This window comes from Styela clava, chromosome 7 (assembly GCF_964204865.1).
Source record: "Styela clava chromosome 7, kaStyClav1.hap1.2, whole genome shotgun sequence".
Classification (NCBI taxonomy): Eukaryota; Metazoa; Chordata; class Ascidiacea; order Stolidobranchia; family Styelidae; genus Styela; species Styela clava.
Window position 1 is genome coordinate 13,568,539 of NC_135256.1, and position 19,746 is coordinate 13,588,284.

Genomic DNA, 19,746 nt, shown 5'->3' on the forward strand with positions numbered 1-19,746 from the left:
GCCATATTAAGAGTACTCCCGTGGTATGTGAACCAGGACTGCGTACACTGCAATGTAGTATGTGTACCAGGTGAGGGTTAGGCCATAATTTCAGGTACAAATACTACGGGAGTCACTTGGCTAGTCCCCGAACTCATAATAGAACTAAAATAAGGAAAATTGGAATAAAATGATGGCCTAACCAGGTACACATACTACATTCCAGTGTCCGCCATCTTGGTTCACATATTACTAGAGTACCATATTAAGTGTATTTTATTTGTTATTTCAGGAGCACCATGACTGGTTTATCTTTTACCTGCAAACTGGCATGCTTCAATCCTTCATCTAGAAGTAGAAGTCGTAGACACACATCACATAGACACCACCATCATCAAAAACACCACGGACCACATATACATCTTCACAGAAAGAAACGAGATTTTGATAGAGCCCGTGTGAAGGTTTGAAAAATTAAAACATATGTATAAATACAATGTTTGAATATATAGGTCTAAAATCTCAGTTATGGCGTAAGTTAATAGGTGTCTTTAAGATATAATTAGTTTAGGAACATGAAACAATGATAACTAACTATTAAGGCTATCTTATGTGTCATCATGGTAATTTGAAAACCACAAAAATGTAATTTTACCAGATTATCGTCCAGGTAATGTCTAGTCTAGTAATGTTATATCATCAGCTGAATGGACATTTGGTTAGTTCAAGTCCATGCATTTATTAAGGGGAACAGAATATTTACTAATCTTATACCCGACATGTATTTTTGTATTTTTTTTAGAATAGGGTTTCACCTTTGGATAATAATGACAAAACCTATCCTGTGTAGATACATGAATGTTGTTTTTGAAAAGATCATAAAATTTTTCTTTTTGTGTTCTGGCTTTCGGGTCTTTTTTCATTTTTTTCCAGAGATAATTCATTTAGAATAGGTTTCCCCTTGGATAAATATGACAAAACCTATCCTATGTATTTACCCGAAAGCTATTTTTGAAGGGGTCATAAAAATTTTCTTTTTTTTGTTTTTCTTCCATTTTTCTCTGAGATATTTTATTCTGTTCTCTACAAGCAGGCTCTTGTCTAAAAATAGATAGTTTTAAAGAAAATATTGTATAAAAATTACTAAAAAATAATTACCCTACTCCAAAAGTACTTCCTAGAGCTAGAGTAATAATAAAAAAATTATAATATAAAAGAACCATTCGCTTGTCGGACTTTTTTCAGGCCAAACATTACAGAATAAAATTTGGGTGCTCCCGAAGTTTGTACACCAAGACGGCGCACAACCTGAACATAGTATTGCGCCATCTTGGTGCACATAATCCTGGAGCGCCAAGTTGTGGCATGGTGATTTTCTCTAATTATATACTTCGATTTTTCAGCTTGTTTTTGATGAAAAACCTTACTACTATCCTCAACCATTTCTTCTCGAAGATAATTTCCCAGATGATAAAATTCCAATGGAACCAAAAGAATCCATTAAAAGTGGAGGAATGAAACTACAAGTCACAGGAAGAAATTTAAACTTGGCTCAATCATTGGTTCTTGAAGTCAAATTTGAAGGCTCTGTGGCTTCTCGAGTGAGTGTTACGAATTTTTAATTTTTTATTTTTATGAGCAGACATGTCCATAGCGAATAGTTTAAATTGGTTCTGTGTGATATACTGAACTCCTTATTTTAAGAATAATTTTGTAATAAATAGACTTCATCCACTAAGTAAAAAGAAAGAATAGAAAATATAGAACTTCTGTACCTTTTTTCACTATTTTTTCACTATTTCAAAATATTCGGAGAAAATATGTTCGAATATGAAATATTGAATACATTTCTAAATTTGGATCAAGTTCATGTGGAAAATTACATTGTTTGTAACAAATGTTGTTTGTTTCTAGTTTAGATATCCTATGTTTTGATCTGCTTGTCTGACTGCTCAAAATCCCTAATTTTTTAAACAAAGATATTCTAAATTATTCCTAAATTCAAAAATTACTGTATCGCATATAGTGAATTTTGAATATATTCTATTTATTTTGGACATCCCTATATCTGTTACTTGACATCTAACATAATATCATATTTTATTTGAAGGAATGCGAACCGGCTTCTAAAAATAAAGACAAACGAATTTGCATGTCACCGAAGATTGCTAATTCTCCGGCAGGTAATCTACAATGTTTATTGCTTTTATTTTTTAAACAACTTGGAATATTAATAAGCTTGCATATATATATAGATGATTGTTTAATTTTCTAATATATTCTTCCTATTGGGTATCCAAAATGGATTTTATCAACTAAAATTAATTTTGAAATTCATGAGACTCAAAAAGGCATGTTTAGGAGTTTAAAATATTGAAATAAATTCTTCCTCAAAGTCAATAGCAGTAAAAAATTTGTTTACCAAAATCTAAAACAATATCCGAGCATGTATTCAATCAAATCCAAGTTCATTTTTACTTTCCAACTAACTTATAACTCGAGCTCCAACCATATATGTTCACTGCCTAATTTTGTATTTGTTTAGGCAATTATTCCGCAAAACTTATATTTGATGATTGTTCGACTCGAGACGCAGGATATATTAAATATACAGAAGATCCTTTTCTCGATCAATTCGATACTCCTGATAATACACTACAACATCAGAGTGGACCCATCATTATCATGGTAAGGTATTTTCTTGAAGATTAATAGATAATGCAAGATGTTCATGCAAGTCTAGACTTTTTTACTGAATACTCGTATTGAAAAACCTAAAAGAATATTTATCAATATTCTGGATGGTAATATCGTCTTGAACAGCAAAGTTAATTGTCCCGAACAAACAAATATATAAACTTTGTTTTCAGGGTCGTAACCTCTGCCCCAATCCTCTCAAATGTGATATAAGTTCTGTGAAGGTTGAGATCGGAGATGAGTTTAAATGCAATGTAACGAGTATTGACAAAGAAAAATTGGTTTGTGTTCCACCTGAGGGCGCTGGCGGGAAGCATCCTGTCACGGTAAGAAATCATAACAATATATAAATAGTTTTTCTCCTTTGAAAGATGATAAATAAAATAATTTTTGATCTATTCTGAACGTTTTTTCGGTCACAAAATGATCATGATAGATTGTTTTGTCAAATTAATAAAAAAGATTGCTTTTCTTCAAAGCTTTTCTTCAATCGTTTTCAAATCTCTAGTACTGTATTTTACCGACCATAAAATGCACCAGGTTATAAGGCACACTGTCAATAAATTGCTTAGATTGGGTTTTTATTAGAAGGCGCAGCAGGCTATAACTGGCATGGGTACTGGTTTTTTCAGTGTAGGCAATGGTGCATAATGCACTACCTGATCCAAACATAAGGTGTACCTGCGTATAATGCGCACGCCTCGTTTTTGAGAAAAACATTATGTGGATCCAAATGATTAAGTGTGCCTTATGGTACATACAGTACCTGAAGAAAGTTCTATCTTCTCATAGGCTATTTCTTTTATTTTTAAGTTTCCCTACCTACAGTGCACTAAAGTGGGTACTCTCGTAGTGTGTGTACCAGGTTAGGGTTAGGCCATAATTTTATTCCGCTTTTCCTTATTTTTGTTCTATTAAGAGTTTGGTGATTGTCTGTGTTAGCCAAGTGAATATACCCCCTGCCCATAGGTTTCTGTCCATTTACACAACTTGATTTAAAGCAGGCGAACAGAATTAGTTACCTCCGTATTGGTACACATACTTCTTGAGCACTAAAGTGGGTAGACTAAAGGTTCCTTTTCCTAGCATGCTATCTTCTTAATTTTAGGCGGTTGCTTGTATGAAGCCTTGTTCTGAGCCCAAAACACCCTAAATAAATATTTACTGAGGTTCAAATAGTACACGAATAACGAAAATAAACCGGTTCAACCTGGATTATCTAGGCTTTAGTTTTGGGATTTTGCAATTTCTGAATGAACCTATTTTTTGCAGGTTTTCATAGGAGACTACTTTCAGAATGTTGGGGAACTGCAATTTGAAACTGGACTACCTTCTTTCGTTTACGTTTTGATTGCCTTCATTGGTCTCATAATCATTGTGATTATTATCGTCGGTGTCATTTTGCTCAAAAGGGCCAGACAGAGGGATGAAACGGCCAAGCGAAAACAAAAGCAATATGATTTAATGGAAGCGAAAGTTGCAAAAGAATGCAAAGAAGGTAAGAAAATAGTACATCTGATCCTTTATCAGCCTTGTTCACAAATTAAACATCTAGGCCTTGTTCACAGCATGACGTAAGTATTTCTAGTTGGTGTGGCACAGCCATCGTTATCGTTGGCGAAGATGCCATTTCAGGCGATCGTAGCTATACTTTGACTAGCTCTTTGACATGATTGTGAGGTCGAAGTGACGTAATCTTTTGATGGCGTGGCGTACTGAACATGCAGCAAGTATTTACTCTGATATTTTGTGTATAAACCAGAATTTCTCAATCTTGATCACAGATTGATCCTCTGAGTCCCTCACTAGGTGCCCATTCGTGATAACTACATTAATTAAAAGTGAATTGTCTGTGATTTGTTTATTTCTTCGACTATCATGCATTACTCTCATTTGTTGTAATTTTTATTATGGAATGTAGTGCACAAATGGAATTACCAATGGAAATTTGTTAAAACAGATCTAGATATTTTATAGAATAAAATAATTTTCCAATAAATAAACGTGAGTTACCCATTAAACGAAAAGTTTCATTTTCATTTTTCAAAACGTTTCATTTTAAACAATGTGGTATATTTATTTTTAGCATTTGCTGAGCTTCAAACGGACATGCGTTCCGACCTCGACAACATGGGTAACGTTGGTATCCCATTTCGTAAAAGACATGACTATGTCATGAGAGTATTATTTCCCGATCCTGAAATGTATGAAAAACTTAATCAAGCCATGTACACTCCATATTGTAAGTTAAATACTAATACTAATATCTATCCTTTATCAATGCAATTTATTACCAAGCAAATGATCCTGCTCACTGGATGAAACAATGTATTTCATTTTTTACTTTTATTATAACAGGAATTTTTCATTTCGATAATCATGGGATATTTTTTATACGACCACATCACTCCAAACAAGGCCCTGTAAAAGCAGCAATTGATTACATTGTATTGAAGTACTTATCAATAGTAGCACATGAATAATTATAAGATGCAGCTGGGATCAGTCTTATTTTTTTTACAAAAGTATGTGTTGCAACTTGCAATTTTTGAATTTGAAGATACTCTATATATTTATAGTGGATCCAAACAATCGTTTGAATATTCATAACGGACGAGGAGCTCAACATCGTACATTTGGTGCAGCTCTCGAAGATTTCGATAAATTATTGGAAAACAAGACTTTCCTACTTACTTTTATATACGCACTGGAAAAACAACGAAAATTTTCAATGAAAGACAGGTTTGATTCGTATTATTTTACTTTGCAATCTCTGTGAATTGATTGTTTATTCATTTAGTTCTTTACTCCATTACACTTGGTATTGTTGATAAAGGGTTTGATATATATTTCCAAATTTATGCCTTTTTAACTTTCAAATTGTTGTAAATCATATTTGAATGCTCGAACATTAGACTTGATTTTTTTTCTCAAATAAATTCTTTCGATGTCCTCTAGTCAGATGTTCAATAATCTTTTTATTCTTTGAATTTTTGAACTTTTGATTAGCGATATATTTTAAATTGAATACCACTGGATAAAAAACTTACCGGTACTATGTAAAAACTTTTATGAGATGAATGTTGAATAGAAATGTTGGTACTAACTGGTATATACCGACCAATACCGGTTGCAATCATTAGCTTTCTATGTTAGGTTAACCAGTCGGCTCTTCTCATAACTAATGTAGTCTACTCGAGAGATTCATTTTGTGATTGTGATTTTAATTTTTTTTTCAGGAGCAATGTTGCAGGATTGTTGTTGATCGTTTTACAAAATAGAATGCAGTATGCTACCGGGTACGTATGACAATTTTGACATTGATTGACAATTGACATACAGCTGACAATTTTTTATTGATTGAAATGTACTGTATGTAATATCATTATTAATGTAGAGGTTTCAAGTCGAATTTATATAGCAGTGTTTAAAATTTAAATTTAGAAATTTGAAACCCTAGTATCGTAGTTTTGAGTCCCACCTTCTCAAAACTGCATTTGGGCAGATATTTCATGGTAGTGGTCACTGGTCACACTTGAAAACCTCAATGAAACGTAATAAACGAAACCCTGTATCTGGAGCCAGATCTGCCATTAAGATCTCGAACCAGCTCTCCAGCTCTGCTTTCCACATTTAATTATTCGCTTCCTAATCAATCTTGTTTTGTATGAAGAAGTTAAGACTATGATCCAATGAATGCGATTTGGTGGAAAGAGATTACATTATTTTTACTTTACATTGAATGTATTCTCTCTTATAAATTTTCTATTGTCGTATTTTTGTTATTAGAATTCTGGAAGAATTGCTCAGCGGATTGATACGTGACATCATGGAAAGTAAAACAAACCCAAGGTTATTGTTGAGACGAAGTGAATCTGTCGCTGAAAAAATGTTAACGCATTGGTTCAGTATCTTGCTGCATAGCTTTTTGACGGCAAGTCCTTTAAGTTTTGTACAATTTTTTGTTAATGTTTGAAGTTTCTTTTCGAACAAGAAGTGGAAGTATGTTGCTTTGAAATTTTAAGTGGTTAAAGATCGTATTTTTCGCTAAAAGGCTATTACTTTCATTTATTTCAAAAATTTCTGTGGGTTTTGAGGGATTTGTTTTTTGTGTGCGATGACGTCATCAAAATTGAAATATTGCACCTTAAGGCACCGCGGTGGCTTCGTTTTAGCCTTTGTATTCTGTTTTTGAGTATTGCCCTCTTCTCATTTGAGATCACTTTCTGCCTAATATAAGACAATTATTTGTTTGATATCGGCATTCAAATAAGCTAGGCATATCTGAATCTTTGAAATTTTGTCCCACTGGTGAGCCATGGAGACATCTTGAGGTGGGCCAAATCAAAACAAAAGCTCGGAGCCCACCAAAAATTAATGTATTAATTGATAATGTTCAGCAGCAGATAACCCACTAATAGTCAGTTGGATAAAAGTTCATTCGGAAAACACTTTTCTAGCATAAAAAACTTAGTGGGCCACAGAACTTTTGTGCAACAAAAAGTGGGCCACGAACGAAAAAAAGTTGAGAACCACTGCACTAGAGAGTTCAAGTTTGACCTACAAACATTAGTAAACCTGTCTTTGTATATTATGTACTAACATTAAAAGTAAATATTCTGAACACTGGATTTTATTTTGATATTAAAGGCTCACTGATAATTGTCTTAACATTTTATGACATGTTTCGTTCAGAAGATAAACGCAGTCTCATAACACCGGTATTACCTATATCACATATAAGCTGATCTCACATATATGCCGACATCCTAAAACGGTGAATGTATAAAAATTAGCATATTAGCCAACCGTAGACGGCCGCAACCTTCACTGCAAATGGTTGCCGAAGAGAATTAATGAAAATGATAACCATTATGAGAAGATGAACGCAGTCCCGTAACACCGGTATTACATATACAACATATAAGCTGATCTCGCATATAAGCCTGCCCTCTAAAACGGTGAATGTATAAAAATTAGCATATAAGTCGTAACACGACGGTCGCACCCTTCACTGCAAATGGTTGCCGAAGAGAATTAATGAAAATGATAACCATTATGAGTTACAAGTCGAATTTTTAGTGCGACCACAGTAATGCGCGAATGAGATCACCCCTTGGTTTGGCAATTTTTTTTTTAGTTTTAAATTCTGGCTATATGCGAGGATATGCAGTATATTACTACCTATTATTTTCTATATATTCAGGAATGTGCTGGTGAACCATTGTTCATGTTATATCGAGCAATCAAAGCTCAACTTGATAAAGGACCAGTCGATGCAATCACTGGATTTGCAAAATATTCTCTCAATCAAGATAAGTTGTTGAGGCAGGCTGTTACTTATGAACAATTGGTAAGTTTTCATATCTTTATAGATGGTGATATCAAAAATAATATAGTTCATATATTTGTATTTATTAGTGAAAAAAATGTCATCTTATTGGGATATACAAACAGATTTGCTTTTATTTTCTCCTATTGTATTCACACATTATTGAGCACTTTATTAGGCAAATATGTAGTTTTTGGACACAAAGTGGACTATTGTGAAATTCTTTGTTGTTGATTTCCTTTTTCTGGGGAAAAATTTCAAATTTTCAGTGTTTAAAGATTGAAGAAGTTGCTAGCAAGTTATTACGTTTACCTTGTTTACTTTTTTTTATGTGTTCATATCACCGTAAATGCTGCTATTTCTTCATAATGTCACTGACACACCTTATGACTTTCGGCAGAATGTTCACCTTGGAATGAGATTTTTTTTCTATAATTTATTGCAATTTGTGCCTATTTTCAGTGTGGTGATAAAATAAACTACTACAGATGATGTTGCGGTGAACATGTTAGTCATTAGTGCATTTTGCTCTTGTTTTGTGATATTTTTGAGAAATAATTATTCAATCACTTTATCAGTTTGCAATATAATCGGTATATTTTTCTTAATTAGAATTGAATTGAATATTCTATAAATTATATTTCTCTTCTCAAACCTTTTCAGGTCCTTGTTGTCGCTGAACACAATCCTGATCAATCATCACAAAGATTGCAAGTTCGAGTATTAGATTGTGACACAATAACGCAGACAAAAGAAAAAATTATTGCATTGAAATATAAAAATCAACCACAGTCACAACATCCAAGTCCAGATGCTTTTGATCTAGGTTTGTTTTCTTATATGGTACTTCATTTTTTTAGGTTTGTATCACACAAATTCACAGTGGTATCTGGCTCATCATGCTAGTATGGAAAATAGGGGGAGTAGGTAGTCTTGAGTTAAAGTATATGATGAGGAATATGACTTCATACTCATTTTTTTTTTGTTTTTTCTCATCCGTTATTGCTCAATGCTGCTTTTTACTAGTGAGGCTAAATTGTATAAAATGAATATGCCGGCAATCATTATTACTGTGTACAAAGTTATAGGCCAGCGGGCAACATTAAATTTTTTGTGGTATTGCTAACTGCCACATCTAACCAAGTTGGAAAACTCCTCAATTTAATATAGCAACATGAAAGGAGAGTCCAATTCCATATAACACACATTTAAATAGGCTTTCAATAGAGTATTTAGGCCAGCTTTTGTCAGGTGTAATGGTTTTTCGAGATTTTGCTCTTCTGTTTCTATAGCCTCTTGTATTTAATCTTATTTAAACATCCTTGTGACACAGATCCAACGAAAACTCAACAGAAAATTGGATATTGAGTTTGCTTTGTCCTGTAATAGTTAGTTTTTAGAAATTAATATTGGCCATAGAGAAAACCGCTATACAAAATAAAACACATTTGAAGGCACATTTTTATACAATTTCGCAATGTATGTCTAATATGAGTAAAATTCTGTAACAGAAATAGCAGCAGAACCAGCTTTGGAACGAGCTATATTGAGTGATGAAGATAATACTTCAATTACTGAAGGCCAATGGAAAAAGCTCAATACATTACAACATTATGAGGTATGATATGAGTCGCTTTTTACATGTCGGATTTGTTGTTAATAATTAGTGAATAATTATTCAGGCTGAGGTATGTTTATGTCTTTTCCAATGAACAATAATTAAGGTTGAAAATCCTTTTTCATTTCGGTTTTGACCTCTATGCAGAAAGATATATTATTTAATTCCATCAGTAAGGAAATATTATTGAAAAAATATTTTTTCACAATTTCTGTTAAAGTTTATTCATATGATTTCATATGAACAAGATTTTGTGTTACTCAGTACGCTGGCTTAGAGATGGCCTATTTAAGTGTCACAATCTAGATCCAATATTTGGATTTAACCCATCGTTACACAATCTTATTACGAAATCTTTTACTGAATTTATTTTCCTCCATTGTATGTATTTCATCAATTTTCACAATATATTCCAGGTGAAAGATCATGCAGTTGTCACCATGGTGCCAAGACGACACAATCCTCTCAATCAGTCCATGAATTCTAACAATTCATTTGGTTCCAGAATTGGTGGAATGAGGTATAATGGAAGTGGGCACAGGTAGGTGTTATAAGCAAATGATATGAGCATTTGTACAGAGTATTGTTGGGTGATAGGTCGATTATCATTCTTTGGTCCCTTTTCTACAACAATATTATGTTTCCTCAAAGTTTGAGTGTTTTTTCAATTGCTCCATTATGACAGGTATGGTGATTATTGATCAGATACATGGACTCGATAGTGAAGTAACTGACTCGTGGTTACAAGAATACCATACCATGACAATGAGTCCACATTCTTTTCACACATAATTACCTCCATGGGTTTCAAACCTGTGAACTACACATATGATATTCAGAGATGCGGTGGTTGTTTTTGCCGACATAAATGACAGTCGGTTGTGTTCAAACGTGCAGGGTTAAATAAATCCAAATTTTCACAGATTAATAAACGATGGAGCCGGTAGTCTTCCACGTCACATGACAGCATTGCAAAGTAGTCGTTCAACGACACCTACACTAATGGACGATGGAAAGAAACCTTATCATTTGGTAAGTTATTTTAACAAGCTTTTTTTAGTCAGAACCTGATGTGTTATATTATCATGCCTTTACTAAAAGCAATTCTCCATACAGACATCCACTGATCGGTGAATAGTTACTATTTTTCAAAGAACCAGAATTTTCTGCTTCCGCATCGCCTATCCAATTTTTTTCACCTGGGTTAGATGGATAACATGAGTCGAACCTGTGATGTCAACATAGTTAGGTTGAACACTAATCCAGTCGTTCCCAACTATTTTTTCAAAAGACCCAACTTTAAAAAATAAAATTTTTTAAATCTTGCGGCATAAAGATATACTTAAATACTAATCGGGGCTCCCGAAGCATGCGAACCAAGATGGCGGACATCGGAATGTAATGTGTGTACTAGGTTAGGGTTAAGCCATAATTTTAGGTATAAATACTACGGGAGGCTCTTGGCTAGTCTTCGAACTGATAATAGGACTAAAATAAAGAAAATTGGAAAAAAATTATCGCCTTACCCTAACCTGTTACCCATGTTACGTTCCGATGTCTGCCATCTTGGTTTGCATACTTCGGGAGCACCTACTAATGGGTATGTAATGATGCTTATGTCTTATATGGTCACCAAAATTCACTGACTGATATGAAACAATCATTTTCACATAAAATTATCTTCGCAAAAATTACCATAAAGTGAGAAAGCTCTCCTTATTTGTCATAAGCGAGTTTCGAAATCGTGGCATTGCTTTACTTAAGTAAAACAGTAGATGCCAAGTTTTTACTTTGTGTTACTTCCCACATATACAATTACTATTCAGCAACATTTCAATACAAAAAAAAAATCAAATTTACTTAAAATAAAAGCAGTAACATTTACTTGTAACTTTGTTGAAAAACAAGCGACCCAAGAAAATTTTCAGGCGACCCAATTTGGGTCGCTGCCCATAAGTTGGGAAACACTGCTCCAATCACGAGGCCATTGAGCCCAAACTGAGATAACAATTTATAATTTATTTTAGACAAAACAACATGACACAGAACCTAAGGATGGAGGTCCAGATGGAAGTTTAATGGTGTCTGAAATTTATCTCACACGACTGTTAGCGACAAAGGTAAATTTAAATGGCTTTTTATAGACTTGCGCCTTGTCACAGTAGAAATTCGAATCAATTTTAAGGTTATCAGAAATCCTATTGGCTTTTTGGCGAAGTTTAACCGATTTATTACATTTTTAATTGAAATAATCGCATGGTCTTAGTTTTCTTCTTTTTAGGGTATCTTAGCTTCTAACCTGTAAGCTGTATATATTCCATATATGGCATTGCTGGACTTAGGTTTTTGGTCACAAATCACAATTTTGTTAAATGAAGAATAGTTGATATTGTATACCTATTTACCTAATCTACTTGATTCTGTATTTCAAATTTTGTCGTTACTGGGGCTCATATATTAGCAGTCTAGTTTTTATAAAAAAATTAATCATTTTTATTCAACCTTTTGTATGACCAACAAGCAGCTCTGATATCTAGCGACCTGAAGCTTTCTGATTTAGCATTGCATTGATTGTGAGGCCAACATACTTACGTCTTTTTTGACTAGGCCATCGTGCTCACGAATAACATTTAGTTCCTTCAAACTATGTTTTTAATAAATACTTATGTATGAATTATTACTTCACATTTCCATAATGCACTTACCACTTATATATTTCAGGGGACGATCCAAAAATTTGTTGACGATTTGTTGGAAACCATTTTCAGCGTTGTACAACGTGGTCATGCTCTTCCACTCCCTATCAAATATATGTTCGACTTTTTCGATGAGCAAGCGGAATATTATGGAGTCACAAATTCTGATATCGTACATACATGGAAAAGTAACTGGTCAGTTTGGGATAGATTTGCATTTTTTTTATTTATTTTTAAAAAAAAGTCCTAATGTTTTAAAATTTAATTTTTAGCTTAATTTACTTTTTTATTTCCCGAATGTGTTCAGTATGTAAGGGTAAATAATATCAATATGAGATTCCGCCATTTGCCAAGTACATCCAATCTGCATTTTGACGTCAATTCCAACTATCTTTCTCATTTTTCAATTTCTGTCAAAGCAGAAAATCCAAATTAGCAGAGACATGAAGATGTAAATAGCAACATTATTTTGAAGATAGTTTTAGAATTCTGAGTGACGGAAAATAATAATCTAAACTTATTGCTATACTTAATCGAACTAAAAACAAGTGTTTTTATGTAAATTCAAAAAGAGCGTGGCAATTCTGAGATTCTCTTACTAGTCAAACTGGTGTTCTGCGGCTCACAGTTAGAGAATTTTCAAGCACAGTATCCTAGAAAATGAAATAAAATTTCTATACTTTTCAGTCTGCCTCTTCGATTTTGGGTCAATTTGATCAAAAATCCAGAATTTATTTTCGACATCAAGAAAACCGCACTGATGGACTCTTGTCTTAGTGTTATTGCCGGCACTTTCATGGATTCGTGCTCGACCGCTGATCAAAATCTCGGAAAAGATTCAGCCACAGGAAAATTACTTTATGCCAAAGATGTATCGACTTATAAACAATGGGTTGTAAAGTAAGTTTCATTTTAAATTGTGTTTTCAGTTAATTCTGCCTTGAAGCTGTTCCTTCTAGGATTTGTCTTTTAAATATATTGGCAAGAAATTGTATTTTTTTGAGAAAGCTACATTGTAGATTAAAACAATGTTTCTGAATGCTCATTTTCCGTTGGATCTCCCTTTTAAATTGTGTTTTCAGTTAATTCTGCCTTGAAGCTGTTCCTTCTAGGATTTGTCTTTTAAATATATTGGCAAGAAATTGTATTTTTTTGAGAAAGCTACATTGTAGATTAAAACAATGTTTCTGAATGCTCATTTTCCGTTGGATCTCCCTCCGCTCTTGGAGGTCTTTATTTCCAGTTATTGTGTCTGCCTGTGTGTTTAGCTGTAACATCCAAACAGCTGGATGGAAATTTCTCATGAGGGTTATCGGCCATTCTGGTAATGTGCGTTGCCGGAACAATCAGATTGATGTTTTCTTTCCATGGCAGCCGTGAGAATATGTGCTGATCGCTGGAAGGTTCCCAAATTACTCACAATTTCTTGCCATTTCATCAACTAAGTCGCAAATCTAAATTCCGATAACGATACCCTTTGCAAATAAATAAGCACAGTATACCGCTCAAACAAAGATGCTAACAAGACGCTCGGCGCCCAAAAATGAACTAGCAGTTTCGTAGTGAGGTGCCGTTTTTGGGCTGCAATTTTGCATGCATGTGGGGCCCCAAGTCTCCACGAAGATCCTGGGCATCTTCCGGCTTGTTTTTCATTATTACTTCTCTGCTGTAAGGCATGTTAAAAATTTTCAATATAGAACACTTTTCATCAAAAGCCTGAACTGAATTTCATTTTGTGCTTTATATTTCCAATGCCATATATATATACCTATATATATTTACGTGTATGTTTTTGTATATTCCAGTTACTATGAAGAAATCTCAGGGATGGATCCACTTGGTCGTCAAGATATGGAATATTTCTTGCTAGAAGAATCTAGGGTAAGATGGATTTTTTAATACTGAAATTATGTTAAGATCGAATCCGTTTAAATCTTATTTTATGAACCTTGCTAGTGGTTCTGATTCAGAGAAACAGTGACTGTTTCATTTATTTTGATAGTTTGAAATTTTTATACTTTCCTTTCCATTTATGACAGGGTTACACAGTGAATGAAGCAACCGCCCAGGCAGCCCTAACAGAACTCTACTTATATGTTCAAAGATTTAGCACGGAAATTATAGAATCGCTCAACGAGGACCACGCAGCGAGAGCCCAAAGACTCGCGCAACGTCTCGAACAAGTCGCAACCACCATGACAAGCACAGTGTAAGACATGGACTTCGTTATGCCTCTTCTACAAATATTATTTGAGGTGTATTGAAAGAATGAAAGCAAACGAATGGGATATTTTGAGAGACGATGAATGATGTGTTATTATGCACAAATCAGGGAGAGTGGAGAATGTGGATATATACAATTGTAATTGTTAAAGACTGTGTAGCATTGGAAATGTTATAAGCAAAGTTTTTTTATACGTCGGTTATGACTTTTTCTTCGAACAAGGCTCTGTCTAAGCAGACACTTTTGTTGAAAAATATCATTCAATTGTTTTTATTTCTTAGTAATTAGGCTAATTATCTCAGCTTCTCATACTATCTAAAAGTATGTTTTCTTCTCTTTGAAATTTATTTGCTATTGCTATCTTGTTGATAGGACTCAATCAATGTACGGCCAGTCCAGCTTGTTCAGTTTTATTAGGGACCGATGAATGGCCATAGACAGAATGTCAGTCCGTTTTCACCCAACTGACTTGGCCATAAAAACAATGAATTTCTGTTTATACCAAACGTTTGTTGGACATGATTAAAAAATATTTTTCCACATATGTATTGTAATAGAAAAAAGGATAGATTGATTGTTCAAAACTTTGCTTTGGAAAATGCTGATATATTTTACATGTTTTTTTTAGATTGAAAATTATCCGAACTTTTTATACTTAAATTGAGCAAACGTAGAAAGATCAAGTGCTAGTCGAACCTAAAAAAACGAGAAATAAAAATAACCTCATTTGATTGTTCTTACATATATATTCGCCAAATCTTGTAATTTTCATTTTAATGTTAAACACCGACAGTATTTTTGTTGGGTGCTTTTTTTTTCTATATGAAACTATGAAAAATATTTAAAATGATGTATTTGGAAAAAATGACTAACCATATTTAATATGAAATTATTTTAACATTAGTTGTTCGAAGGAACCGTTCGTTTAAGACATTTCTGCGGAATAGTATGCATTTAGAAATCATATCGATGGTAATTTAGCATTATGCAGTATTGCTCATATGTGGCCTTATCGTTATAACAATCATGATTGGTTATTTTGTTATATGTTTCTATGTGTTCTGATAATCGGTGATCTTTTCAGTTATAATTGGAAGTTTCCCAGAAAAGAGTTATTTATGGTTAGGCATTATCTAATTTGTTTGACAAAAAAAAATATTTACGTATTCACTTTTCAACTTCTAATAATGGCAAAGTTTTTTGTGATAGCAAATAGTCTTGTAATTTTTTGATGAAATTTTTTGTTAGTTTTTTTTTTTCTTATGGTAATTTTGTTCCGAATCGTGAGTTTTTCATGAATCCGTTTAATTTATCCTGAAATTGTTTTTGTTTTGACATGTCGTCTTCGCATTGGTAAGGTAGGTGACGTCATTATTCTCTCATTCCGAATGAAACTTTTTTCCTATAATTCTCTCCTTTTTTTATATCGTCTGGTATTTTACCAATAACCATTCCCAAATTACAAAACCTCCATATATCCTTCGTGTTGATTATCAATAAGTAAGCATCCATTACGTATATCTGAAATAGTTACGAGTTGTTACACCATAGTTTTTATTAGTTGCAGGCTCTCCATATCGTATTACATTCCATAAATTCTTATTCGAAAAGAAAAAAAAAAAATTTCCATGGTGATGGAAATAATTATCTACTCTTGCTAATGCATATGGCCATAGATAAATCACCACATTTTAACACGGGTTATCTGTTGTTCATATATGTCAATAGATGATTCTAGTCTAAAACTTCTAGGTAAAAATTCTATTTCAAATTTTCGGGCATCTTTTTTTGAAGTCCAGTGTCCGTAATTTTTAAATTTTCCCCAAATCGCTTAAAAAACCATATGGACAAACTCGGTATCATTTTTAAGAAGATTCCTTAAAGAAAATAATTGTTCTCCAGGTAAATTTGATATTTCTCAATGCATTCCACAGTTCAAAACCCTCTCAAATCAAAAACGATATCTGCACGAGTATATTGAAAATACACTAGGATGCTTTGCTCAGTAGAACAGCACAAATTTATTTTTTATTTCTAGAAGATTTCGTTCGATAGTTCCGTTTACAGCAGTGTCTCAAAAATGTCCGCGTCCCACTTTGCCACACTTAGATATATATTGCATGAAAAATGGTTGAAATAAGCATATGAAGTGGAATTTATGCTGTTTTCTAGGTTATGGTTGATAAATTACTTGAAAAAAGGTTCGAGTATTTATATGAAGTGAGATTTATGAAAGTGGGCTAGATATTTTCGAGACAACCTCGTTTATATAGTCGTGATTTTCGATCCTTGATCTAATATTTCAGTTGTCGTCGACGTGTTGTTATATAAGGTTGAAAGATAAATTATTATTGTTGTTTTTTATTGTATTCTTACGTTATAATTGCCTTAAAAATCCTGGTCTTCGAGTTGTTAGTCTAATTTTCGTATAATGTTTGTCAGTTTGTATACAACAGCCTTTAAGTCGTTGTGTCATACTCGATTCGTTTTATAACACAAGGTAATTCAAGTTACGTCTTCCGATTTTGTTCTGTCGTGAAAAACAAGAAAAAGTATATATTTATTGTAAAATGTTGATTTTGCGGTTCATTTCTCGTGTTTTTATCAATTTTTCTCCGATTTTGCGTGATTTTATTTGATACACGGTCGCTTTCGCTTTCTCCTCACTGCTTATTTTTGTTCGTTATTTCTGCCGCCTTTTTTCCAACGTAGAATTTTTGACTAATCTTGGTCTTTTGTTGCTATTGTTATTATTCTTACTATTAATGATTCAAATAAAAACGCTAAAAGTTTTCCTAATTAATGTGGGTTTTTTCTGTGAAGAGATTGTATGGAAAGGATATCTTCATATTCTCGATGAAACGCAACCATCTCTATCCGTTCACTACACGGGTTTCCCCGTTCAATGTGTTATCCTGGCATTTTAATGTCTGTAATCTGTAAAAATCAGCCCTGTTTAGCTACTTTTATCAGCGGCACCGTATCTATCAGTATAATCGGTAGTCTATCGGTATAACTCGATGTCACATAGAGAGATGGTTTGATCGTTGGATCAGCTGCGGAGTACCGGTAGTGTATGTACTACATCCAAGTACAGTAGCGAGGAATTTCCAAGGTTTTCTCGAGTCATAGGCAAAATTATGTCGCAAAGTGAGCCGTGACAATGACGTCAACATTTGTGAACCGAGGCAAAAGTACAAAAATTGCGGACACCAAAATGCATTATATTATTGCAACAGAGTAGATAAAACATGTTAATATCCATACATATACAGTATATAAAATGTAGCGCCTTATTAGTGATTAGTCAAGCTAAGCATAGCGTTTTCAAAGTCCTGCTCGAATAGGCCCTTGGTGCCCCTGTTATTATGGCTTTGTCGGGACCCCCCACATGATCATTTATTATTTATATTCTGATGTTTTCGCGATTAGATTCCTGTCGCACAGTTTGGATTACATATCTTTAATGTATCAAGTTATTGCAACCTCTCCATTCAAAATTCGGTTGGTACGAACCATAAAATGAGCGCGACCGATGTGGTACAATTAGTTTTGGCCTGGACATATATTTCCTCAGACGTATTCAACGCAACCTATAGTGAAATAATTAATAACAGGAGAGCGATGTTCAAATATATGGACACGAAATTAAAACAAAGTAGTACGGGTGTGCAGTGCAAACTGCAAATTACCGGTACCGCAAACTTCAAGAATTCGCTTGATCACACGGATAGCAACGAACGCGAACGAGACAAGGTACGCAATTTTTTTTATTTTGGTGACGTCATATCGCCCAAAAAGCGAATCCCACAGAGTCCACAAAAATTCCCGAAATAAAACAAAGTAATAGCCCTCTAGCGACAATAACAACTTTTAAGCACTGAACGTTTTAAAGCAATTAGTCCAGTAAAAAATGAGAAAAGCATAATAACAAAACTATCCGTATGTACAATTCGTGTCCAATAACGTTTTAGAAGTTCGTATCCAAGTCAAATGTCGATGGTAATCAATAACTTCTATTTAATACAAGAGAGCGATGCCCAAATATATGGACATGAAAGCCAAAGCGTAGAAGTAGTCTACTTTGCCCTTTTTATTACCTTTCTTTATCTAGTCCGCTGTACGGTACGGTCAAAAAACTTTCGACTTTAGCGTAACACAAGGTCGCAGAACCGCAGAAAGAGGTCATCACACAAAATTTCGAAGTAAAAACATATATATATATAAAGAATAAAATTCTGTATGCAGGGGACGTGTGGTTCTAACATGACTTACTTCCCTCATTTACACCTCGAGCCATAATCTGATTTGAATCAACCCTATAGCTATAGGCAAGGTACAAAATACTTATCTATCTGGAGAATTGGGCGCGATATATCTGCGGCCATACTTACTGTATTGGCATCACAAATTACACATTTCGAGTTCAATTCTCAAGCCCAATAGCTCACCCAGGTTGTGATAAATTTGCTAGGCAATGCCCAACCCAAAAGATTCGATTCTTCAAATAAATAGTAACTCCTTAAATGTCAGTGGTGGCATTTGCAGCGCCTTGTTCGGAGCTAAAGAGTAGGAGTCGTTAAAAACAACTTGTTATACAGAACCGAAGTATAGATATATATACTCGTATTTAGCGACATAGCCTACTTTTTAACATATTTCCGAGAATGGTATTATGTGCTTTTGTTTTCGAAAATGGAGCTGTTACTTATTGAAACAAGTCCACAATTTAAAGCAATTCAAGTTTGTTAAAAAATGCCTAATCTTGGACTGGTCTGTCGGAGCTCTTCAAACTGGTGATCAAGAAGGGTCCACAAAAGGGTCGCGTCGGAACCAGTACAGAGACCTTCCATCACCGAATTAGAGGCAAGATTCGATCATTTGTGCGAGGATATGCAAGCACATTGGGTCATTGAATCATATGTCAATTATTTTTCAAATTTTTACTGCTCTATTAAATTTTACTTTATTTTTATTCGTGTGGGTCGAAAAAAAAAATTGACCATGCCAAGTGGGTCGTGGTGAAAACTAGTCTGAGTATATAACTGATTATATGCTCAAGGTTGATGCAGGGATAAGAAGTTCCGACGCGGGTTAATCGTAACGTTTAGGGCAGGGGTCACCAAACTTTTTTGACCGCGGGCCGGGTATGACTCAAACTGTGTTGAAACGGGCCGGATGAATATTTTTGTCAATGCAA

At 34.0% G+C, this 19,746-nt stretch overlaps 1 protein-coding gene across 1 annotated transcript in view; it reads left to right on the forward strand.

Moving 5' to 3' along the window:
* Positions 1–17,345, forward strand: part of LOC120328892 (plexin-A2-like) — a 52,781-nt gene extending 35,436 nt beyond the window's left edge. Inside the window, exons 14-33 of the mRNA XM_039395455.2 lie at positions 272–443; positions 1,383–1,580; positions 2,090–2,162; positions 2,525–2,667; positions 2,850–3,002; positions 3,949–4,174; positions 4,763–4,918; positions 5,256–5,418; positions 5,916–5,975; positions 6,466–6,610; positions 7,883–8,029; positions 8,672–8,834; positions 9,520–9,626; positions 10,043–10,167; positions 10,550–10,658; positions 11,654–11,746; positions 12,348–12,517; positions 13,010–13,222; positions 14,128–14,203; positions 14,362–17,345. Of these exons, the coding sequence (XP_039251389.2) occupies positions 272–443; positions 1,383–1,580; positions 2,090–2,162; positions 2,525–2,667; positions 2,850–3,002; positions 3,949–4,174; positions 4,763–4,918; positions 5,256–5,418; positions 5,916–5,975; positions 6,466–6,610; positions 7,883–8,029; positions 8,672–8,834; positions 9,520–9,626; positions 10,043–10,167; positions 10,550–10,658; positions 11,654–11,746; positions 12,348–12,517; positions 13,010–13,222; positions 14,128–14,203; positions 14,362–14,535 (2,866 nt within the window). The 3' untranslated portion in view covers positions 14,536–17,345. The remainder of the gene's footprint in view (positions 1–271; positions 444–1,382; positions 1,581–2,089; positions 2,163–2,524; positions 2,668–2,849; positions 3,003–3,948; positions 4,175–4,762; positions 4,919–5,255; positions 5,419–5,915; positions 5,976–6,465; positions 6,611–7,882; positions 8,030–8,671; positions 8,835–9,519; positions 9,627–10,042; positions 10,168–10,549; positions 10,659–11,653; positions 11,747–12,347; positions 12,518–13,009; positions 13,223–14,127; positions 14,204–14,361) is intronic.
* The last annotated feature ends 2,401 nt before the right edge of the window (positions 17,346–19,746 follow it).